The sequence below is a fragment of the Marasmius oreades genome, chromosome 11 (genome assembly GCF_018924745.1).
Source record: "Marasmius oreades isolate 03SP1 chromosome 11, whole genome shotgun sequence".
Taxonomy (NCBI): Eukaryota; Fungi; Basidiomycota; class Agaricomycetes; order Agaricales; family Marasmiaceae; genus Marasmius; species Marasmius oreades.
In genome coordinates this window covers 708287-731932 of record NC_057333.1, presented here as the reverse complement: position 1 = coordinate 731932, position 23646 = coordinate 708287, and the positions used below count along the sequence as shown (strand labels likewise).

The 23646-nt window shown below is 48.2% G+C and overlaps 6 protein-coding genes and 2 non-coding genes across 10 annotated transcripts; 3 read left to right on the top strand and 5 right to left on the bottom strand.

The window, feature by feature from the left end:
• Window positions 1-49: 49 nt before the first annotated feature.
• Window positions 50-2781, top strand: E1B28_003062 (uncharacterized protein). 3 transcript variants are annotated; one of them, XM_043160014.1, is made up of 14 exons: window positions 50-262; window positions 343-427; window positions 486-516; window positions 582-650; window positions 708-753; window positions 812-843; window positions 907-942; window positions 1006-1089; window positions 1152-1164; window positions 1215-1298; window positions 1356-1775; window positions 1838-2129; window positions 2191-2376; window positions 2443-2781. In XM_043160014.1, the coding sequence occupies exons 1-14, from the start codon at window positions 198-200 to the stop codon at window positions 2668-2670; spliced, it is 1671 nt and encodes a 556-aa protein (XP_043001969.1). In that variant the 5' UTR covers window positions 50-197; the 3' UTR covers window positions 2671-2781. The 3 variants fall into 3 exon arrangements, with proteins under 3 accessions (XP_043001969.1, XP_043001970.1, XP_043001971.1); XM_043160015.1 differs by having other exon boundaries at window positions 321-427; XM_043160016.1 differs by having other exon boundaries at window positions 50-427.
• A 667-nt stretch (window positions 2782-3448) lies between these two features.
• E1B28_003061 (uncharacterized protein) lies at window positions 3449-4319 on the bottom strand (the record flags this gene model as incomplete). Its single annotated transcript, XM_043160013.1, has 2 exons — window positions 3449-3690; window positions 4193-4319. 2 exons carry the CDS (start codon window positions 4317-4319, stop codon window positions 3449-3451), a joined length of 369 nt encoding a protein of 122 aa, XP_043001968.1.
• Window positions 4320-5817: 1498 nt separating this feature from the next.
• Window positions 5818-8125, top strand: E1B28_003060 (uncharacterized protein; the record flags this gene model as incomplete). Its single annotated transcript, XM_043160012.1, has 10 exons — window positions 5818-5938; window positions 6007-6088; window positions 6148-6305; window positions 6357-6463; window positions 6517-6718; window positions 6785-6973; window positions 7026-7429; window positions 7481-7568; window positions 7629-7969; window positions 8042-8125. The coding sequence occupies 10 exons, from the start codon at window positions 5818-5820 to the stop codon at window positions 8123-8125; spliced, it is 1776 nt and encodes a 591-aa protein (XP_043001967.1).
• A 7030-nt stretch (window positions 8126-15155) lies between these two features.
• Window positions 15156-15285, bottom strand: E1B28_003059. Its single transcript has one exon. It is a non-coding gene; the product is annotated as a tRNA-Pro (tRNA).
• Window positions 15286-17393: 2108 nt separating this feature from the next.
• On the bottom strand, window positions 17394-17717 carry E1B28_003058 (uncharacterized protein; the record flags this gene model as incomplete). The annotated part of the gene is made up of 1 exon (XM_043160011.1): window positions 17394-17717. One exon carries the CDS (start codon window positions 17715-17717, stop codon window positions 17394-17396), a length of 324 nt encoding a protein of 107 aa, XP_043001966.1.
• Window positions 17718-17848: 131 nt separating this feature from the next.
• Window positions 17849-20112, bottom strand: E1B28_003057 (uncharacterized protein). Its single transcript, XM_043160010.1, has 12 exons — window positions 19928-20112; window positions 19559-19872; window positions 19360-19499; window positions 19263-19303; window positions 19148-19200; window positions 19020-19093; window positions 18904-18966; window positions 18757-18849; window positions 18602-18702; window positions 18367-18538; window positions 17994-18312; window positions 17849-17938 (listed from the first exon to the last, which is right to left on the bottom strand). The coding sequence occupies exons 1-11, from the start codon at window positions 19970-19972 to the stop codon at window positions 18260-18262; spliced, it is 1149 nt and encodes a 382-aa protein (XP_043001965.1). The 5' UTR covers window positions 19973-20112; the 3' UTR covers window positions 17849-17938; window positions 17994-18259.
• Window positions 20113-21771: 1659 nt separating this feature from the next.
• Window positions 21772-21852, top strand: E1B28_003056. Its single transcript has one exon. It is a non-coding gene; the product is annotated as a tRNA-His (tRNA).
• A 131-nt stretch (window positions 21853-21983) lies between these two features.
• On the bottom strand, window positions 21984-23405 carry E1B28_003055 (uncharacterized protein). Its single transcript, XM_043160009.1, has 4 exons — window positions 23254-23405; window positions 22935-23196; window positions 22794-22866; window positions 21984-22687 (listed from the first exon to the last, which is right to left on the bottom strand). The coding sequence occupies exons 1-4, from the start codon at window positions 23342-23344 to the stop codon at window positions 22250-22252; spliced, it is 864 nt and encodes a 287-aa protein (XP_043001964.1). The 5' UTR covers window positions 23345-23405; the 3' UTR covers window positions 21984-22249.
• Window positions 23406-23646: the final 241 nt, after the last annotated feature.

Sequence of the window (23646 nt, the reverse complement as noted above, 5' to 3'; positions counted from 1 at the left end):
TGTCACACTCGTAATTTAAAATGTGGGGTTGATTATGTAATGAATATTGCCGGCTATTTCCATCTGCACCACCTTCCACCCGTTTTCACATCTCATTGCAACCATTGTGACCGTGAACGGAAGGGATTCTTGGAAGATCAGATTTCCCACTGAATTGGCTTGTATGGATTGATCGTGGACGAGGAGAACTATCACCCATGATGACCTCATCTTCGTACACCTATATAAGGATCCGGGATGAAGAACCAGAAGACGCGCCCAGGTGCACATTTTCCGTTCCCTCCGTCCACTCTGTTATATCGCAAGCTTAGTTTCTCAAGTTGAATTTTTTGCTATGGGTAGTGCGGATGAAAACGTGGAGACATCGACGAAGGGGAAGAAACCGTATTTTGGGATGACGGGAACGACGCTCAATGCGTGGGTGACGGTCAGTTTCCTTCTCTTCAAGTTGTGTACTGGCTAAGACGTTCTAATACATTTCGTAGGTTGCGTGTACGACGGCGATGACACTTTTCGGTAAGGCAGCTCGATAATATATGGCCCACTTTTTTGAGGTTTGAACGCGGTTGCTTTTTTTGCAGGTTATGATCAAGGCGTATTTGGAGGCATTATCATTACTGAGAGCTTTTTGGAAACGATGGGTAATCCAGGTGCGCCAGCATAGAGCCTTTGTTACCATTGTCCACGTTCTCATCACCTCATTTCAGATGCCAACCTTCAAGGAACGATTGTATCACTATACGACATTGGCTGGTGCGTCGAAGGCTAGGTCTTATCTTAATGCAAGGTATATTAACATCCTCATGTGAAGTTTCACGGGAGCAATGGCTACGTTCGCCTTTGGCAAGCATCTAGCGACCCGATGACCTTTTCTGTCTAAGCTGAACCGAAATTAACCCTTCGCAGGTGAACGGTATGGTCGGAAAAAAACTCTCCTAATCGGTGAGATCTATCCAGGCGCTTAGCATGAAGTTACTCGAGCTGATAGGAATTTTTCATAATAAGGTGTCATTATCATGTCCATAGGAGCAGTTCTTCAAACTTCCGCCTTCACGGTTGCCCATATGATAGTTGGGAGGCTTATTACAGGTGATGTGGTTGTACTTTTTAGTTGAATCGCGCAATGCGCACCAACCTAAACTTCTGTGCAGGTTTCGGAAATGGGTACGATCATGTCCTGGTACCAAGTTCATTTCTGAGCTCGCTCCCTGTAGAATCAATACCGCCACCGCTCCAGTTTGGCAGAGTGAAGCATCCAAACCCTCCCTGAGAGGAAAGTTAATCGTGTTTTCCATGATGTTGGTTCAGTCTTTCCACACCGTACTCTCCGTAACTGATTACCTCCAATAATTCAGCATGAATATTGCAGGCTTTTCATTAAGTAACTGGATGACCTACGGCTTCAGTTTCCTCTCTGGAAGCATCAGTTGGCGATTCCCGATAGCCTTCCAGCTCGTGTTCTCTATCATTCTCCTATCGACGGTTCCGTGGCTTCCAGAGAGTCCTCGGTGGCTACTAGCTCACGGGAGAGAACGGGAAGGCGTTGACGTCCTTGTGGCGCTGGAAGGTGGAGATACCACTTCAAAGGATTCACATATAATCGAGCAGAAGATGGAGATTCTGGAGGCAGTGAGGATCGAGAACGAGTATTCACCCAGTTGGTTGGATCTGCTGAAAGGAAAAACTGGCAATACTGGGATGATCAAGCGGTTGGTACTTGGGGCGGGAACGCAGTGGATGCAACAGCTCGTTGGGATAAATGTCACCAGCTACTAGTAGGCAGCCGCTCCCGTCTCTTCTTTTTTATCGATTGAAAAACTGATTAGCATATGTCAAGCTTGCCTCTTGTCCTCCAAAACTCTGTTGGCTTGTCGAACACCCTCTCCCGTCTTCTGGCCGCATGCAATTCTGTTTCCTATCTCGCGTTTTCCTTCATTGGACTCCTCCTCATCGAAAGCGCCGGCCGCAGAAAACTCATGATGTGGGGTGCGGGCGGCCAGTGTGTGTGCTATATCCTGATCACTGGTTTGTTATCCCAGGCAGACGCCACTTCCCTTGGAGCAAAATTCGGAGCAGGGGCTACAGCGTTCTTTTTTGTGTATTACGTGTTCTTCGGGATCTGTTGGCAGGTACATATCGATGTTCCTTTCTTTTCGCGTGGATTTAATTTATTGAATAACCTTCATTCAGGGTGTTCCTTGGCTCTATCCTGTGGAAATCAACTCCCTTGCGATGCGAACTAAAGGTGCTGCACTGGGTACGGCAAGTAATTGGATTTCGAACTATATAGTTGTGCAAATCACCCCCATCGGTATCGAGAATCTTGGATGGAAGTTTTATATCATCTGGGCTGTTTTCAATGCTGCTTTCGTTCCCGTACGTTTTCTTTTTGGTTTTCCCATCTTCGATGTCTTCTTTACTCAAGAAATGGTTTAATATTAGCTGGTATGGGTGCTATACCCTGAGACTTCTAACCGGCATTTGGAGGACATTGACAGGTTGTATAGGGAGAACCAGAATATGGTATTTGTCCTCGGGAAGGAAGAGGCGATACAGACGGAACGGCCGCAGAGGTATGTCGATATGGACCATGCTAGAGTGGCCGAGGTAGAGGGGAATACTTCAATACGACTAGATTCTAATGACGATAATACAACAAAAGCTGTATGATAGATACCCCGCTACCCCGCTTTCTGCCAGTTTGATGTATGCAAAGGGTTGTAAAACCAACCCTCATTCCTTCTTCATATACATAGATGGAATTCAAAAACTGTTTTGTGCAAATAAGTTGCATTAGGGATTAAGTATATACCGGCTGCTATTGAACTGATACAAAGATTCATTCATTTACATTCAGTTCTTCACTGGTGAACAAACACAAGAATTGTTCAGAATCAATAGTAAATTACATGTCGGAGATGAACTCAATGTCGTGCCTGCCAATGATTGGTCGTCGTTAGTCGCAACTTGTTATTTTAGTTGTTGCCACTGATCATGACTATCACTACGTCCCAACCTTGAACCGATGGTTTCTCCCACATCTTCACAAAGGTCAGAACCCGGAGTACCGGGTTTTTCAACGCCCTCGCGGCCTGCCAGTCAAAAGTCAATGACTAGTAACCGGCTAGTCATTGACCAATTGGCAAACGACCGTACGATCGTACTGACAGCACAACCCTGAGGTAAATCGAGCTTCGATAGAAGGTCCTGACTCGTATATGGGATGCTCAGCGTTGAGCACTTCGTCAGATATTGTACCCGCTCTAGGCCTTTTGGTAGACTGATGACAGACGATGAACCACTAGTTGGAGAATACAATAGCAATTTTGGAATTATATTGACGGAAGATAATGCACTTGACCGTTGGTAACCGTCATGGTGAGGGCTCCGCTTGCAAATGCGTAGATGAATGGTCCGTGTTTCAAATATGAAGCGTAAGGCCCTGGAGTCAAGAAAGGATGAATGTAGTCGAGGTGTGTAAAGCCCCAGATTTGTAGTCGAAGAAAGAGTACTCATCATCAGGGCTTTCGGAGTGGCCCAACGGCGGTTGATTGGGTAGATCCTGCAACTGTACATGGTGGGATGGGTATGTTGGGTGCACAATAACATGGGTGGAGAGAAGGAGAGGTGCAGATCCCTCCAGAACCTCCCGACAGAGACAAATATTCAAGCAGCTGGGAAATCTGCTCCCTAGAGGGTGGGCATCGGTAGATGGTCAAAACCGAGTTGAAATGATGAGATGGAGACGGGGTTAAGGACCGTCGCGGCAGGCGCGCAATAGGTCGGGTAGTTGCTGTTATTTTAGTGAAAGATGGAGGCGTGCCTACCGCGATTGATCATGAGCGCAGTTGACAATTATAGATACAACTCCCATAAACGACCTGGGTTGGCCTCACTATTCGCGGCCGACAACCTGCAAGGGAGGAAGGGGCGCATCGTCAGGAACCCTGTCTTGAGAGGTCTGTATTTGGAGGCGCAGTGAATGGGACGGATTAAATAAATTGAAAGCCGTAAGATTGTCAGACCAAAACACTGGGTCAGGGCAGGGAATAAGCAAGTGTGGAGGGTCCCGTCCAACGCGCTATCAGAATAAAGTATCATTATTGACCTCCTCAAAGAGGGTACAGGAGACAACACTCCCGTGAATGATCTGGTATACCCAAAATACAGCAGATACGAGCGTCCAACTCACCGACCGACTGATTGTATCGAACCTCGAGTGCGGGATGTTTGATGCCAAGGTCGGAACCCAAGAATGTTCTTGTCGACGACGAGCTTATTTCTAGTGTACTGTACACCAAAAAACCACGCCGATGCATCCGTGAGCTGTGCCAGTGTATGTAAGCTTCCAATGTTTGAAGACTCCTTCGAGTCGGTTTCCGAATGAATCTTCGTTTCTAGTATATTTGCCAGCGGCCCAAGGGAGGCCAAGGGAGGGGGGTTGGACATCAGGTACTTGCTCGAACTCATTTTGCTCGCTACAAACACTCGCCTTGAGGTATCGAGAAAAGTGACTGTGCCTGCAAGTTAGCTACAAGATCGATTTACGAAAGAAAAAGTACGTGAGGCTATCTTCACCTGAGAATGGGTTATCTTTGTTGGGGTGTGTGAAGCGGGGGCCTCGCTGTCCTTGCGCTGTCCGGTGCTGTATAGAACAGTGAGGAAGCGCCGACGTGGTCATGCTCGAAATGGAAATGCTGACAAAGCTGGGTTCTTCATCTCGTCCACGACATGTCGCTGTGTTGTGTTGATTATTTACGATGGTCAATCCGCCAGCTTTACGATGTCCTCGGGGACCTTCCCGACCGTGGACAAGAAACGAAGATTTTTCATCATAATCGGGTCCAACAATCGCGGTTCCCCGACGTTCCCCCTTTCTGGTTTTCTGTTTCTAACTCGTGTGTGTCCAATATCTGATATGATGTGGCCATGAGTGTCCCATCCAGATTGAAAATTTTCCTCAATAGATCCTTTGGGCAAACTTAGCTTCGGGCGAGATTGCGGTAGCAAGTCCGCAAAGGAGGTGTGTAGATACAAGTGATTGAGTTTGCCAGCAATTATTGGTTAACAGCCTGCAGGCACGCAGCAATATATTTCGTTAATTATTGGCTACTTGACTACTTTACCATCTAGTCACCCTTTCGCTTGAGAGAGAACGAGGGGATCGGGGACCGTTCCTATTCGTTCTTTGTGTCTTCCGGCCGACCTTGAAGTCTCCATCTTCTGTGTTTGCCATCCTAATAGGGTGAGTAATCGCAAATTCGAGTCGGGTGTTTCTCAACAGCCTCATTGTGTTTGGTTTCTTTCTTTCAAACTGTACCTTCTTCCTCCTGTTTCCAGGTCTTGTGTAGTTCTCGTCCCATTCCCGAGGAGGAGTCGCACTCATCTTATTCAGGGTGTCCCAACTTCCCAACGCAACGGTATGTATCATTGAATTCATACAGTCGGCGATATTCTGGTTTCCAGGAACGCCTAGCGCCGGATCAAGAATACATTTCTCACCCTGGGACACGGTTAACCGGAAACCAAGTCATGCTATTTGTACGCCTAAGTTTCTATGTTTCGGTTAGTCCCACTAAACGAACTTGAAACAAATAGTCGCATTTCCCGTTGCATGGCGCACATGCATAGCTTTTTCGCCCGCTCTCCATTGATTATCATTCAGCTCGGCCTTCGTTCTGCTTTTGTTTCGATGGTGGATCAACCTCAACCCGGGATCCATGTTATCGAATTCAAAAAAAATTGGTTTAAAGAGTGCTCCAGCTAAGGGCTCAAACACTCAAAGCACCCCGACGTTCTTGTGTGTTCTACTTCAGCATGCGGTTCTTTTTCGCATCGACGGTCACAGTACTCTCTTTGGGAGCACCCGCTCTTGCAAAGCTCTATCAGTCGGTCATTGACCTGCCCGGGACGAAGTATGACTACGTTATCGTCGGTGGTAAGTGAAGATCGTGATGGACCGTTCCTGAAAGTCTGACGCTGATCCTACTTTCCTCCTGCTCGTAGGTGGAACAGCGGGAAGTGTTCTCGCTTCCCGACTTACAGAGGACAACTCGACCAAGGTCCTCGTTATAGAGGCCGGCTTGGAGTAAATCTTCTTCCATGTGCTACGAAATTTGCCCTTTCTGACTTCATTATCGCGAACAGTAATGCGGGCATGATGTCCACTATCGTTCCTTGGCTCGGGATCCAGAATCTTGGTGGTCTCGCTGACTGGAACTTCACTTCGACACCTCAAGTCGGAATGAAGAATAGGACCCTTCACCTCTCCCGTGGTTACGTGATGGGCGGTAGCAGCAGTATCAGTAAGTTTCAAACAATACCGTGAAAGGCGGCATCTTAGCTTCAGCGTCTAGACCATATGACTTACAACAGAGGAGCCAACGATGTCTGGAACGCCTTTGCCAAGATGTCTGATGACGAGGGATGGGCATGGAACAACATGGAGAAATATTACCGACGGGTGATTTATCAAGAGCTGAAAAACAGATTAACAGACACTAATAATATCCCTAGAACTCACGTCTCGTGCCCCCAGCGGATGGACATAACACTACTGGGATGGTCATGCCTGAAGCCCACGGAAACGGCCCCATTCAAGTCAGTTTAAACGGATTCCCACAGGAAGTTGAGCCAGTGATCGTGTCGATCGCAAAGGACCTTGGAGGACGCTTCAGGTTCAACGAAGATGTCAACGCTGGAGATATGATTGGTATCAGTACGTGTTTTTCCTTCTGAAATAGATATTCGTATGGGCATTAATGGATTGCGGTGCAAATCTCAGGTTACATGCAGAGCACCATTGGGCATGGAGAACGATGCAGTGCTGCCACCGCCTATCTCGTCCCTGCTCTCGGTCGCCACAACCTCGATGTTGTTATCCATACCAAGGCTACAAAGGTCTTTGCATCGAACCCCAACCGTGGCAAGAAAATAAAAATTGACACCGTTGAAGTCGCTCACGAGTCGAATGGTAAGAGAATCTTCTGTAATATTCCACCAGCACTACTCACTGCTGGCCTCAGGTCCTCGCTACACCTTCCAAGCCAAGAAGGAAATCATCATGAGTACCGGTGTTTTCGGAACGCCTCACCTCTTGATGCTTTCTGGTATCGGACCCAAGGAGCAACTTGAGAAATTCAACATCCCTGTCTTGGTTGACTCTCCTCAGGTTGGCAAAAACCTGGCTGACCATCCTCTACTTTCCGTCTACTACACCGTTAACTCGACCAACACTTTCGATGACGTCCTCAGGAACAAGACTCTCGCAAATGAGCTTCTCAAGCAATGGAATGAGACCAGGACTGGCCTGATGGTCAACCCCGTCGCGGGCAACTCAGTGGCCTTCCTCAAGAACCCGCCCGGATTCCTCGACGGTTACGATCCTTCAACCGGTCCGGGAAGTGCTAACACCGAAATGATCTTCTACGTATGCCTTTCACCTCTTTGAGCCAGTCAAGATCCTGACTATCCTTTCTAGAACGGCTATGGGACTCTCGGTCCTCTGCCACAACCCCCTACCGGAAACTTCATGTCCGTCATCATTGGTGTCGTTTCGCCCACATCCCGTAAGCTTTCCTTCCCGATGTACAAGCTTGATCGTTGTTGACAGTTCTCATATGATTTAGGCGGGACCGTGACTCTCAATTCTACCGACCCCTTCAATTACCCTAACATTGACCCAGCACTGTATACCACCGATTACGACATGAAGTCGATGATCCAGGTCATGAAGGACGCCGATTACCTTCTTCACCACCGGTTTATGGACCAATACATCCGCGAGCCAATGTTCAAATTCGCCAACGACTCGGAAATGGAAGACTACGCTCGGAGTAACTCAGTCACTATCAACCACTGTGTTGGTACCGCCCGTATGGGTCCGGGTGGTACTGACGGCGGTGCTGTCGATTCACATTTGCACGTCAAGGGCGTCGAGGGTCTGAGAGTTGTGGATGCCTCCATCTTCGTAAGGACTCTATAAGATCTGTTCTAACGAGTCCATTAGTCTGATGTCTGGCCCCCCTTTTTTCGTTCTTAGCCCATCATTCCTGAACACCACACTCAAGCAACCGTTTACCTCGCTGCAGAGCGTCTTGCTGATCTCATCAAGCAAGGCCGCTAGACGTATATGTAAAAATCCATTCGTTTGGAATTTCGGTTACTCACCCCCGGTTTCTTGAATAGAGAACGCTAAACTATTACACGTACATAATTAGATTTCATTAATAGTAAATACATATTCTCATCTATACGGTACCGACATTCAATACACAATCTGCAAAATCTTTTTACAAGATAGATAGATAGATAGATAGATTACACGGTATGGTCCCACACGGGAACCACCGGCACTGCTATACAACCCCAGAGCGAGCTCACCCCTCTTTGGAGGCGGTAGACTATAGGGAGTACAGCAGCGTCGTACTACTCTACACATTAACGCAAGTTAGACAAACAGCTAGTGTACCGTAGTACTGATACTAAATTGGAGAACATTATTCACGATCATCGTCATGTGATCTGAAGTCACAATCGTCGCTGTTGACATCCGCCATGTCCTCCTCTGCACTATCCTCCCCACTGTCGCCGACATCCTCCTCAAACCACCGAAAACCTTCCATAAGTTTGCGCTGCCATAGGGTCACTACTTGATATACGAATTTCGCCGTCCGCGCAACCAGGTGCCACGAATAAATACATCCTTTCAAAAATTCGAATGCTTCGTCGTCTGTCAAATGTGCGTTGCTATGTTGTCGGGGCGGCAAAGACGCCATGAATTGTTCACGTAACTCTGATAGCTCTTCATCTGCAGGGCACACCAACATCACATGCTCAGGAGTCTCGTAGTGTGCACCACACGACCGACAAAGGTAGAGAAGACGATCATCGTGCATGTTCGGCGTACGAGATGGGGAGGCCCTAAACACACACGGTACCCAGCCACCCAGCAACAATCGCGTAAGAGAGATGCGATGTTTGTAGTTAGGGACGTTCGTCAAGTAATGGCGAAGGTGGAGGGTATGATGCGTTGGAGGATCGTCACTGATGACGGGATCCACGGGCTCTCGGCGATTTTGGATGAGAGAGAGTCGAGAGAAGGTGTCGACGTCGTTCTGTAAGTTCCGACAGGTCATAGAGCTCAATTTCCTGATCAAATCTTTAATGCCCATATCAGACAAGTCCTCCATCAATGGCAATCGAAGAGATAGACCCGAGCGATCCGACGATCTCGAGATGAGGAAATCGAGGTCCGCCATCCACGATGTCAAGCCTGCCATACGAAGGCGGTTACTAGCATGCAACGCCAACGTAGTAAGGTGAACTCCTCCGGTGGCAGGTGGCGGGCGTGTAATGAGATAGAGTAGAAATCTCAATGCAAGGATAAGCCGTCGTTGTCGAATAGGAAATATCGCCGTTTCTGTGAATAGGATGGATCGGATGGAGTGGCTCCCTAGATGAAGCATACGGCGAAGAAAGTTCACCTGAATGTCGTCCAGCTTTCGTGGGCCATCAACACCGACATCGAGAGCCACCTCACAACCACTAATAAGATGGCAGTCAACCAGTGCCGTGTATAGGTTACGACATACTGTGGGGGGAAGACGATGTCGGCCCACTAGCCTGTCAGTTCCGAGCACCCCTTGTGCAGACGCGATGGCAGATTTGGCCTTTGCGTGATACAGATCGGAGAACATATCCCTACTCGTTGAAGAGAAGTTAACCCCCACGTATTTGTAGGTGGGCACAATCTGTAATTGCATGCCTCGTATCAAGAAGCGTGGTGGTTCTTGAGGTAAATTTCCAAAGATCATAACCTTCGATTTCTTCGGATCGAGAGCCAGGAAGTTATCGTAGCACCAACCTTCCAACTGTTTGAGATGCCTGTGCAAGCCCTGTACTGTACGGGACATGATGACCATGTCATCTGCATGCTCAAGATGAGAGATATGAGTTCCTTCGAGGTCTGCGTCGTCAGGGTCAAGTGGGAAGTCCAATGTAGCCAGATACAGGTTCCAAAGAATAGGAGAAGCAGGGTCCCCAATCAGGACCCCTGAAAGTGACTTGAAGTCGTCTGAAAGTTGATCTTCCAATGAGATGAGATATCTCATCTTGTCGTAAACCATCCGAAGCCAATCGAAATAGTGGCCTGTAAAGCCGTAGTGCTCTAGACGATCCCAAAGTGCGGGTTGATTAGTTGACGGGAAAGCATTTGACACGTCTACAAAGGCAACATAAAGCGGTTCCCCGACTGATAAAGTTTTCTCTATTATGGTGCGTAAGATAAATGCGTTGTTGTTGGTGCGATAACCTTCACGAAACCCATTCTGGGAATGTGGTAATATCCCGGACTGTTCTGCCGCGTCGGACAGCTTCATGTGTACCAGAAGCATGGCAAACTTCAAGAAACAGCTCTCCAGTGCAATAGCACGATAGTTGCCTGGATCAGACGTATCCTTCCCTGGCTTTGGAATCGCAACAATCAGAGTCGTCAGCCACGCTGTGGGTGCACCCCCAGAATTGAGGCATGCATTCAATAGCTGGCAAATATCCCCATTATCCATCTCCATGATCTGAGAGTAAGGTGTATCATCAATCCCAGTTGTTTCCGAGTGATGACGCCGGTAGAGGTAAGTCTTGACGCGCTCCACATCCTCAGCCGTAACATCATGATTCAGTACAGAGAATTGTGAAGGGCGGGTGGGGGTAACACGAGTGTGAGAAGAACTCCTATGCTGTTCCAGCTTGACCTTGTTGAAGTTCGATTTATCTGGGTCAGGGGGATTCATGCGCGGTACAAATACTCTCTGGAGCTGAGTCACTGTGGTTGAAATTGGCGGTGCACGTGGATAACGCAGGCGTTTGTACAGCCGCCAGAATGCCTGCGGATGAGATGACACGCCTTCCAACTTCGCCAATATCTGAGATTGTACCTGACGCTTATATGAGCGACCACGATGACTGCTTCGATTGTATGATGCCTGTCTAGAAACTCCTTTCTTGGCACGCTCGGAGGTGTGTGGCAGATCTGTCATGACTTTGGACAGTGTTATGTCCAAGTCTCTCCCCTCATGCGCAGCCAACAAATCGGGGTGGGGTATTTCCGTGAAATTCTGACCGGGGTCTCCAGTTGGAAGCGGTAGTTGACACCCCTCTTTTGCCAGTGTATCAGCTGCGTTGTTATGTTGGTTGTGAGAATGCCCTTTCACCCAATGTAGTGTAACCGTTGCTTGGTGCTGCTTAATCCAGAGGACAATCTTTTTAATAATGTCACCATTCTCACCGCTCCATCCACAATCCGCATTTCGTGGCGCCCAGTATGTTAGTGACCGAATAGCATACTGGGAATCAGAGTATATATGCAGTGGTCTGTCGATGGGTGAATGAACTAGTGCCGCCAATATAGCATAGAGTTCCGCCCGGTTATTTGTCTGCGGGCCAGGTACACGATATGCCGCATTGTACATGCTTCCCATGCCAAAGTAGACCCCAGACCCTGCTTTACAGTCGTACATTCGATTGATGCACGATCCATCAGTGTATACAGTCAAGCCTCTCATGGCTGAATGGAGCTGTTGGGCCCTGCCATAAATGTTATCTAGTCTTTCCTGTAATGACAGATCCTCCTTCTGCAACAGGCCCTCTAGCATCTGATCCAAGTCAGAATTCACAGGGACTGAAAATTTCGGACGACCTTTGTGAAGTGAGCTAGCAGTGGACATCATTGAAGATGGCCTGTCAATCCCACAGAAAGAGAACGCCATCGATAGGATCGAGTGGTCTGACCACTTTGTACGATTAGAGACAGTAAACTCACCAATATTTGACATACAGGCATGGGATACGATCGCGTAGTCCACCACCGCGCACTCATAAGAGATCACTCCTGTTGTCCTATTAGTTTTCTTCTGGTGAGAAGTCCACCCATTATGAACACCAGGTACACCATATGAACCATTTAATATAGAGGAGTCGAATTCCTCACACATCCGTAAGATGTCCCTGCCACGAGAGTTGGATACGCAATCTGTCGAGAATCGAACTGGATGACCTTCCCCCGGACAAGTTGATGCTGTCCTCGCATTCAGATCTCCAAATATCATGTAAGGTAAGTCCAACAAATCAGCAAGAGCTACTGCCTCCCTCAAAGCTTGAACAGGATCTGTATCCGTCCACATTGACCAATGTCGTCTTGCATTGATGGGCGGTAGGTACACATTGAGTATCAGTATACCTGCAACCTCGACTGCCAAGATATCTGGACTAGAGAAGTCCTCCCGTAGGACTGGATTGAGTGATGCTCGTACTAGCGTGGCAACCCCGCCAAATGGGGTACTGAAGTCAGATACAGCAGGTGCTGGTCGCGGCTTCGAGAAACCTATATAACCATCAAGGGAAGGACAGTGTTCTCCACTGTATAGGTGGGTCTCCTGCAGTAATACAATGTCATTGCTCTGTAGCATTCGTCGGCTCATGTCATCATTAACTATTGCATCCAGCGATCCGTTAACATTCCAACTGAGGATGTAAGAGGAAGAAGGAGCATTATCATTCTGCGATCTTACATCATCAGGCATAGATACTTCAATATCAGTGGAATAGTCTTTCACAAAGGCATGTATGTCTTGCACGTCTTCAATCACATACCGGTATTCATTCCAAATGTCCGCAAATACCCTCGCATTGTTGAGCGTCGAAAACTCCATACGTAGGTAGCCATTACGGCTGAGTTTCCCCGTATGAAGACGGTCCGGCAGCATCGTTCCCGCCTGCGTCTGTATTTTCTCGATGTTTTCCGTCAGTCCCTCATTAAAACTCCACGTCGTATGCCTTTGAGAGAATCTGCCAAGTATCACAGCTCCCTGTGCCTGGTTACGGCGCATGGGGGGCATACTCGTCTTTGCGGATTTTCCCATTGCTGAACAAGAGAGTGGTACCGGACGATAAGAAGTAGATGCCGGCGAGGAGGCCAATGTTGAGGTAGGGAGATGTTGTAACCTATGGAGGAGAGGCGTCTGGAGTGGTGAATGTACCGGTTCGTTGAGTTCTGGTAAGCCCAACCTTTGCAACAAGGTAGGCGGAGACAGATAACCTGCATGCACCTGCTCCACATCGTTGCCTGCCCCCGGACATGCAGGAATTGTTGGTGATGGGTATGGTGAGACAGTATCCATCGCAGTGTCAGTGTTGTTGCTAACATAGTCGTCTTCGCCGCAACCATAGTTATTGGGGGCGCTACCCACACTGCCGTCATTGAAAGAAGAGTGTGGGCCACCATGTATTGAAGGCGAATCGCCTTCGTCATATACTTCAGTAGGAGGAGAGATAATAGCCGGAGAACGCTCGCGACTTGCAGCCGGAACCATAGACGGCGGTGCAGGAACGGCAGCTGTCGAGGTGTGGTGGAAATGCTGCCAGAACTGTTGATGAGTGTCTTGCATAAACCGTTGTTGGTTCAGCACAATCTGTGACATGAGGTGGATGACATCGGTGGAAGCGAGTAGAGACGACGGTTGCACAGGCGGTGTGGGGCTCCGCTGTGACTGGGACACTAGAGGAGGGGGGGGCAGCGTTGTTCGCTGCTCATCCTGAACCGGCACACTTTCCAAAGCCTGAAGTCGGTGTAGCAGTTCGTCAGTCGTTCGTTTGAGACTGTCAGCTCTGCCGTCCACATGCTCCCGAATACCATGCAAATCATCTTCGACCTGTTGTTCCAGTCGAATAGTATTCTTTTCTACCCTGTTGCAGCTAACTTTCGCCGCCTCGGACCTGTACAGTCCAAGACATCTGTCAAGCGAGGAGGAAGGCGGATATAACGGTTCTGTCAGGTCAGCAATGCTAGCGTTCCCGTGCTTGGTCTTCTTTCTCGGTGGTTCCCCTTCTTCATCCGTCAACACGGGCGTCAGGGAATGCTGACGAACATCACACATGGTTCCGTGATGGTCCGGTGACGTCGTCAGGGATGACGAAACAGAGTGAGACATATCGGAAGGGTGACGATGTTGAGACATAGGGCGATTGGAGGCCGGACCACGCATCGTCGTCGCCGCAGGTCGCGAGCCATGCATCATTTTCTGGAAAGCATCGGATGTCTGACCTGATTTCGAGCGTGACGTGGACGGCCGAGGTGTAAGTAGATCAGGTTGTGGGCACGAGGCGGAGTCATGACTGTGAGCGGGTAGGTGTACCATTGCCAATGGTTGACCTCGACTCCGACCTCGACCTCGACCACGACCCCGACCCCGACCCCGACCTCGCCCTCCGGCGCGGCGGTAAGTGGTGTCGTTCATGCTGCGAGGTGCGGTAGGTGCAGGACCGGTGAAGGAGGGGGGGGAATTACGGTTCGTGAATTGCGCTACCGCTGCATTTGCGATTGCATTGGTATGGTAAGACTTTGCAGCCGGGTTTGACGAAGCAGTGGCATGGGACGGAACGTCTAGTCCTGCAGTGTGATAGTCGTGTAAAGCGCTGTCCAAGTCGTTACGAGCCCAAACCTCCCTGGCTTTCCAGCGAGTGAAGTGGGATGAGGAAGAAGGTAACAAATCAGCCTGGACATCGCCTTCCATCACCCTTCCCTTGCCCTCGTTAGTCGTTCCCTGATGCTCCACCTCGATATCCTCCACTTCCCAATCATCATCCATCACATTTCAAGTGACATCGAGCAAGTTTATTGCGTCTGCGAGCCCTACTAAGAGGCCCACGATCCTTCAATATTTCCCTCCTGTACGAGTTAGTGCTACAGCGCCTTATGTCTTCGCTCGTTGTTTCTTGGCTATTCCTTAACGCCTTCTCCAGTTAAAACGGCCGCTCTACAAACGGCATCATGAATCATCGGAGGATGTTTGATACTGCACTTGAAGCACGGAGTCTGAACTCAATCTGAACTCTACTGGCCATGAGTTGATTGACGTGTTGTTACATCTCTACCCGAGCTCAAATGTCGGGTTCTTCCGGCTTCCCTTCACCACATGGTTCAAATTTCAGATCTCAGACCGAGTCAGACGCAAAATCGATGGCGGCTAGAAGGCCTATTGAGTGATGTAGTGGCCTCGAGTAATAGTTTTTACAAGAACTATGTACAGTACTTCCCGACCTCCATATGCTTTATAATTCGTGATCCCAAATGTTTCTCTCGACGTCCCACAGGCAAAAAAGGGGTCCACCGGGGATTGAACCCGGGACCACTCCCATTTCAATTGGCGCGAAAACCCCTGGTAGGCAGGAAATATGTAATCCTGCGGGAAATGACCCGAAGGGAGTATCGTACCACTAGACCATGGACCCTATTTTTAGCACTGACTCGAATAGATTCAAACTCGTGGTGAGGGCGCCCCGATGAATTTGGCTGCTAGAACAAGAACAACAGGAACAACTGCACAATCCTTCACCTTGAGTCTTGTATTTCCTGTCACTGGTTCGGGAGCGCCTTAATTGGTAACGAAATCAAAGCTGCCGCTCAGGAGTTTGACGGCGGGAATCACGATTGCATGTTCTAAGCATTATTTTCTTGCGGGGATGTGGCGGGGATGATTGTGGGTAATACGGTTTTATACTTGATCAGACCGATTGCCCTGATAAAGTTGCGCTAGCCTTTTCGAATGCTATTGGACAGCCTGCAACGTTTATTGAACGAGCGAGCGCGCTCATTGGGTTTGGTGTCGGCCGAGCACAAAGTCATGGCGGGGGCGTTCAATTCATTGTAGCGACGTCAACTACATCGTATAAGGCACAATTGAGCAGGGACGGCGTCGGGAGGGAGGATTCCTAGAACCCCGTCAATATTCATCGCGTGCAATCATAGCCCCATAAACCAGTGTAATATTGAGTGGACATTTATTACGAAGAGCATAACTCCGAGTCACCGCGGTGTAGAGTCTTAGCTTCAGGGTTCAAGTCGTCCTATCAAGGAGCGTGTTTCACATTGGAGTAAAATTTGCCGAGACCCTTGAACTCCGCAAAAAAAAAGACCGTCAGGTGCCTTCGTTCTGTCACCTCGCGATTGATCAGAGGAAGTGACCTCATCACAGAATGCGTCTCCGTGTTTTCGCACTTTGGGTAGTGTAAGGAATCGCCCAAACCAGTCGGAAAAGGGATAGTACTCGAAAGATTTTGAAAGCCCAATGAAGCTGACAGAATTGCTACTGTGACAACGCGGAAGACGGGAACACTGATATGGAAACACGCGCAAGATTGAACTCTTCGATATGACCGAGATAATTAAGAGCGACCCAGCCTCTCACTATTGGTATCCTCTGTGACTGGAAGGTCGGAGGAAGACAGAATAGAGAGGCGGAGAGAAAGTGAGTGACTGATCGGTCCATCGCCGAGAGGCGTGTACTTCACTCAGTGTCACAGGTGACAGAGGTATGCAAGATGTCTGGGATCATCGAAGCTGAAATGGGCAAACGACGGTGGGGTTGAACAAAACTTTGCTGCTAATTGTTTCGCTCCCCGAACGGAAGGTATATTCTTCGAACGCTCTGGTGTCGTCAACCTCGGGGAGGCGGTCATTTCGGTTTGAAGGTGACGACAGTAACTGTCGGCGGAGCATACGAGGTAGATAGGCGATGGTGGAGTGGGAGGGTCAGGTCTGTTGGGAAATTCAATTCGGAGCCAGAGATAGGTCCCAGAAATTAAATTCCTTGAAGTCTCCCATCGGGAAAGGGATCAGTATCAGATCAGGCCTTTCGAGATTCAAGGCGAGTGAGAGGCATGGGTTTCGAAGGAAGTGATGGTGTTGTTCGATATGGGCCCGAGTTGAGTCGAGTGAAACACTGCTGGCTTGGATGACCCAATGGGAGGTCCTCTACTACGCCTCGGAAATGACATGGCCAGTGTTTCGGACCCTCTGAGTGAGACCAAGTTTTTTCCACCGGTGATCGTCAACCGGTGGTGCATGAGGTGGAAGGTGGGCGGCGAGGGCCAGGTCAAGCCCGTTCGAGGATACAATACACAACCGAAAGTCAATTGATGGTGTAGATCGCGAGTAGGAGGATTACTTTACATCTGAAGCTTTTCCATCGTTCGACAGTAGCCCTTAGAAGAACCCGAAGGTTGTTCGGAGTGAAAAGGGGCAGGAGGTGGCGAGACGACGTGCACATCGATTACGAATATGTCCTTTGGCTCTCTTCCCGTCATCGCTCGTCCGAGTAATCCCAAAGGAGTAAAACTTCATCTCGATATGAGCAATTGGCATCGGAACATAGACACATAGGCAATGTTATTGCTTTTCCGCTTTCCGGTTACATTGTGACTTTAGGTCGTGCGAGCCTAAGGACCCAAACATTCTCGTAATACGTCCGAAGTCGGCCAAAGATCGCGAAGTGACAGCTGTGTTCTTTGTTCACTTCACCTTTCAATCCTCCATCCTGAGCCTCGACAAGCTTGAACGTTCACATGCGGAATAATGAGCCATCGCTGTTGGGATCCGATTCGAAAACCATGCACAAGAGCGTGCCAAACGGGAGGCTGCAGACTGCTGTCCGAACCGTCATCATAGACTGACAGCATATCGGCCACTTTTCGTTTGCGCCCCACCGCCCAAACTTTTCTTCAACATGTCCAACGAGTCGAAATTGGTTCCAAGGTTCTCTCAAATGTTCTCTCGGTTCGTCTAATTGGAGTGTGGGTTTCAATGGGTCCATGGACGTTCGACAGTGTTCAAAAAAACATTTGAAACGTAAGCCTTGAAGCTTGAAATGGACAACGTTGGGCATGACCGGGGAGAAAACGAACCGAGGATTCCAAAGCTCTCCAGGAATCACAAACTATAGCAAGGTTCATAAACCTAAAACTTGCGAAACAAAGACTTGCACGTTATCCAAGTTCATTCCAACAGCGACACCCTGGAAGAATATGTATTCCCAAATATCATGAAAGGAGTTTCCGTCGTCGTCGTGTCTGCCTTACGCAATGATAGCGATCAAGCGTCGCCAAACTGCAGAAAACGCTCGCTGACCAAATGAAAAGGGAGCATATGCGATGCTACTCACTTTATATCAAGAAACGATTAACAAATTGGATATCGGTGGCTGTTGGGCATGGTGGTAGAAGAACAAGTGCGTCGAGGTTTACAAAATGGTGGTGAGAGACGAAGAGAGGGGAACGCGCCTAGCGCCCCAAAATTGCAACAGTAACATTCGGCTACGTGTGTCTAATGGAAGGTATCTATGATATACAATCTATAATACGCAGGAGTTACACGGAGCTTGACAATATAGAATTGTCGAAACTATCAAAGTGTTGGTTCTTTTGGGAATCAACCCTCCATCAATCGATCCCACTTGCTGAGACACGAATACCCATCGTAATCTGCGGAACGGATAGAAATGAGCAACGGAAACGGACAGGGGGGGAAAAACCGACCAAAACTCCTGCCTCTATCACATCCACACCGTCCACGTTCCCAACTCTCCTCTTTCTTTGGACAATGTGTGTACGGATTATGCTCATACCCTATTTCATCAAAGAAGTGGATTTGATCCTTTTTCGCGAAAATTGCAGCTGCTATTGAATGAACGGGTGCATCTCCCCAACGCTGTGAAACGATTCACATGAGTATGAGTGGACTGTCGAGCAGATGGAGACATTGTCACCGTACTTCATAGTAGAATCCACCCTGCTTGTCAAGGTATTCGAAGAACGCAGTGTAGGCTGGCCCTCGCCAGAAGTCCATATCAGCGATTTCGAAATTGGACCAGACTAGAGAGTCGTTTCAGCCATGCGTTAAGCGCAAGTAGGAAGAAAGGAACATACAGTGGCACAAATTGTAGGTCTCGCCATTGTTTTCCGACATGAATCCCATGGCGTTGTCTTCAGCGATGTATTCCGGATGAAGTTTCATGAAATCTGAACTGCTGGTTCAGCGAATGTGGCAAAAGGGTAAAAATTCAGACTGCACACCTCTGACATGCCCCCACAATGTCGGTATGGTCTTCTCGAATTCGTACATGGAAATGGTGAAACCTTGGGAGAGCGAGACATTAATGTCGAGAGATAGATAGGACTGCAAGATTCACCATAAATCTTGTTGTGGTCTTCCAGGAATAGGAACGGATCGAAATTGACGTCGCAGTGGTAGTGGATATCTGGCCTGTACGACGACGGGTGAGGCTAGAGAGATTGCTATGAGACACGAGAAACGTACTCGATACGCCAATACCAACGGTACTTTAGCATGAGTGGGTGACGGAAAAAGAACTGGAAAGACGCGTGTCAGTTGGAAGGCATGGGTCATCCAGAAACGAGAAGAAGAAACCCACTCCCGAATTAAATCTGCACATATTGCGGTACGATACACTTCCTGTATGGACGCGGTAGATGAGCAAAACTATACGATAAGTGTTCAAATCTACTTACCTCCGTAAATGACACCCTCCTCTTCCAACTTCTTCCTCCCTGCCGTTGCTTTCTCCTCATCTATCCAATCAGGCTGGAACCAGTGTTCTTTCGGAATAAGGCCAAACTCCACTGAGGATGTGATGACATTGGAAACACGCCTGGATATAGAGATGAAATAAGAGACGGATATCGTGCCACGAGTGAGTAAAGCACTCACTTTTTGAATTCATCTGTAAACGGTACCTCATTCAAGATCACATACGGGTATCTGTGAACCCTGTTAAACCGGTCCTCCATTCTCCGGATACTTCTAACTGTGTTTTCCAGATCGCTGTTCCGTGCCAGGACGACGAACGTGGCATTCGCTTTGCGGTTGTATGATAGCGTCCCACTGTTCAACTCGAGGTATTCTTCTGGTACTGGATGCTTTTCAGCAGCTGTTCCTCCTCGAAAATGAGACGCTATGCTGTCGATTGAAGTAACTCGACTGTATTCTTCATGAGTCAGACTGAGAATCCAATGAAGAGAGAACTATCAGAAGAGTCAGCACCGAATCTCCATCCTAATCTGCTGTCGATAGGCGTACCAAAATTCCAAGTATAAGAAGTATATATCTCGATGTCGTATTCATTCCCTTTCGTTGTTCGAAAGGAGTTTTGAGGGTCCGAAGATTAAAAGAGCGTTTTAGTGCGGACGGGAGGAACAATCAGTCTATAACGTTGGCTTATGGGTGGCTTTATGTAAGAGGTACAAGGCAAGGTGGCCGTTGCTCACAGCAACTTACAGCTATATACCAGTGCGTGAGAATTGACGTTGAGACCTACGCCATATGGTTTGGCGTAAGGCTCCATACTCAACGGCAACAATTCCTTTGACAACCAACATGGTCTTCGACTCCTAATGCTCTGGGCGACGCTCTTCGATTTGATAGTAGTAATCTGGGATTTGGGGCAGTAGAACGTTGGTCTTGTCGGAGTGAAGAGAAACTGTGCTTTTACGATCTGGTCCGTGTTCAAGGCGCCTCTCGTTTTCTGAATGATTCTGATTAGGGTCTTTTTTGTTTTCAAGCATCCAATGATACGTAGTCACGATCGACGAAGATATACACATCTCTCAATGTGGGCGAAATCAGATCAACCAACAAGGACGCCAGGGTTCTTGAACTACCAGTCACATATAGCTGAATGTTCTCTGAGATGGAAGGCCCCAGCAGACTCCGTCGTAATATTCAATGTCCCGTAGAGTTGGACGGCTGGAAGTATATGAATTAGTTCATCAGTGGTACTTGTCAAGGCGGTTTAGGTGCTCGTTCGCAGGTACGATTCATACGATCTCACCTGTGCTATCACAGCTCATAATTTTTCTACAACAGGCTAAATGTATCCATGGCTGGTGGGTTCAACCTTCCTAAACAAACTACCAACAACCAGAAATGTCTTATTGCCCAGTTGATTTGAATACTTGAAAACTCCGCTCGTGTCTTGCTAATCTCGATGGTAACAACGTGAGGCTCTGAATTATCTATTATCACTCCCGATCTGTTGACCATGAATCTACTAGGCAACGCTGTGTTGGCAGTAACACTCCAAGTTCATGTTGACAAGCGGCGTGTCCAGCTCTTTGACTATTTCAGTGCGTTCGTTATTCATCTCTCCGTGGCCTCATTCGCTGACCCATTGCCGTCTCGATTATAGAGGGGGAAGGTGCCCGAATAGCTATGCATACACCTATGTCGATAACGCGGGTGATGCTTACAATACCGATCATACTGTAGCAGACTGTAACCTTCTGTCCATAAATCACGACCAATACAACTTTGTGCTATTGTTTTCTAAAGCATCTCCCCGTCCTCGGACCTTCCGATTCTTCACCACACCGCCCTGCCCTGCTTGACGCGTGCGTATGAATATCGTCCAGACTTAATTTCTTCAACCGACTCCCCAGAACGTCAACCCCACCAGTACCGACAGCAACAGGCGTATCCAAATGTGCTCTGCTCCCATCGCATCCATCCTACTCGACGGTAGTTGAAGTCGAAAGGCCGTTGGTCGTCCCTCACTCCTATAATCGACCTATTCCAAAATTTCAAGATTTACCTGGCAGACTCCTACCCCTAGCAGACGATTTCACCACCGAGGACTCTGCTCGTCTCTAGACGTAACGACGGACGTATATGACAACCTCGTCTCGGTTCTGGGATGTTGGGAGGCTGCAAAAAGAGATAAAAGAAAAGTCGTTTATCCGACTCTTGCCATGAACGACCGTGACATTTGACATCAATTCGGCACTATCCTCCAGAACGAGAATATTCCAACCTAAGTTACCTTTCGAACTAAAAATTCATTCATGGAACGTTGAAATGCACATGTCTGGTAGCGTATTAGGCTATGCGACTGGTACTCATAGTCATATTTGTTGCAGTATTCCATCGTCCTGGTCGATTAGTGGTCAAATCATCTCGTTGTGGTTTATCGCTCCGAGAAGCCGAGGGCTCGACTCCCTCCCGGGACAGAAATGATTGGCATGTTGTGCTTATTTTTTTTCTTCTTTCCTTATACAACAGCACATCAGCGCTTCAGCAACACATCAGTTAAAGGAACCAACTTCCCGAGTTCCGGAGTTCCGTTCACAACGGATTGGAGAATCCAGTCATTTCCCGTTCCCCTTGATAAATTGTATGTACACCAAGTCATAATTACACGCTAAAATAATACACCGATTGATTATAAGAATACTGATGAATGAGTACCTATGTGACGCAAAAGAAAAATAGTTCTGAGTGAAGGAAGGACGAGTCCATATGATGCAGAAGCCCGAGAGAGAGACAGCAAAAGGAGCGAGTGCGAGTGATCGTAGCAAAGTCATTAAAAAATCGTAAAACACAGACCCAAACCCGAGAACACGGCCCTCATGTAACCAAAACGTACAGTACTAGGGTTAACCCCACCAAGCTTAAAAAGTTTCCGATAACTTTACCCGCCAGCACTGAGTCCGCCTCGACATCAAAGAACGGTAAAGATAACGACGATGCCGAAGATGCCTTAGAGCGCGGTTTGTGTGAGAGGCTTCCCCATGAGTGATTAGAGGACTCTGACGACGCGGATGAATAGTCTTCCTCCGAAGAAGTATCCTCCTCCGAACTCAAAGTCGACCTTCTCGATGAACTCTGGATAGTGATGGAGGGTGAGAGTTCGAAACCTTCGTTTCGTGACATAGGTCTGCTAGCGGCCAATGATGGGGGCGGTGTGTATAACTTGATGGTAGACGAAGATGGTAAAGTGTGAATTCCCGTGTTGAGCGCGCCACAGGAGGGACACCGGCCGTCAGATGAGGGTCCCTGTAACCACTATTCAGGGAAAACGTCAATATCAGTCCAAAGATGTTCGAGTACAATCATAGGAGATAGCGGGGAGATGGCTCCAAGAGCTGAGAAAAAAAGAAAACAAACTCACGTCCGTGACATGCTCGGTACAGAACAGTTTTCCACAGCAAAGCGTTCGTGCTGGTGATGTGGCAACTTCAAAGCTAAAAGTAGTTAAAGTGATGTGGAATGAGCCAAGAAGTACGCTTGACACAGAATGACGACGACTTACCAGATTCCACAATCCTTGTCAATTTTCCCACTTTCCTTCTCGTGTTCGAGCGCATCCCGACGACGACGTTTGTCGTAGTATGAAGATGAATGCCACAGCTTTCCTCTGACTGGCGCCTCCTTGATACCGTGCAGCTGACTTGCGAGGTAACCCTCGTCCAGAGTCAGGCTTGACCCTGTTCGAGGAGTTTCAGCGCCAAGATTGAGCTCAAACTTGGTGTATTCTCGCTCTTCTTGTTCTTCTTGTTTTTCATCCTCGACGTCTGGAAAAGAGACTTGAATCCGCTGCCTCGAAAAAACAAACAACGATCACAGCACACCTGATACGTCGTACCTATCGGGATATAATAAAGAGTCCGGGATAGGCATTGTGAGAGTTTCTGGCTTTCGTTTTTGCCTTTGTGCTCTCATTTCTTTCGTCGGTCGTTGGTGTTGTTCTTGTTTGGAGCTTGGGGTGGTTGGTGGTCTTGCGGGAAAGAAGAAACAAGGGAGCGGACCCCTGTTATATACAATAACAATAACCCCGCGTCATGTTGACAACGTGACTCAACTTCATTATGTCAGCGTTATCATGTTGCGGTAGGGCCGATCCGACGGTGGCCAAGAATGAACATTGAAAATGACAGCCCACCTTCAAGCTTCAGCTGCAACGACAAGGATGCGTCCATGCGAACTGCCACACTTCCATTACTATTCCTCGAACTTCTCAGTGG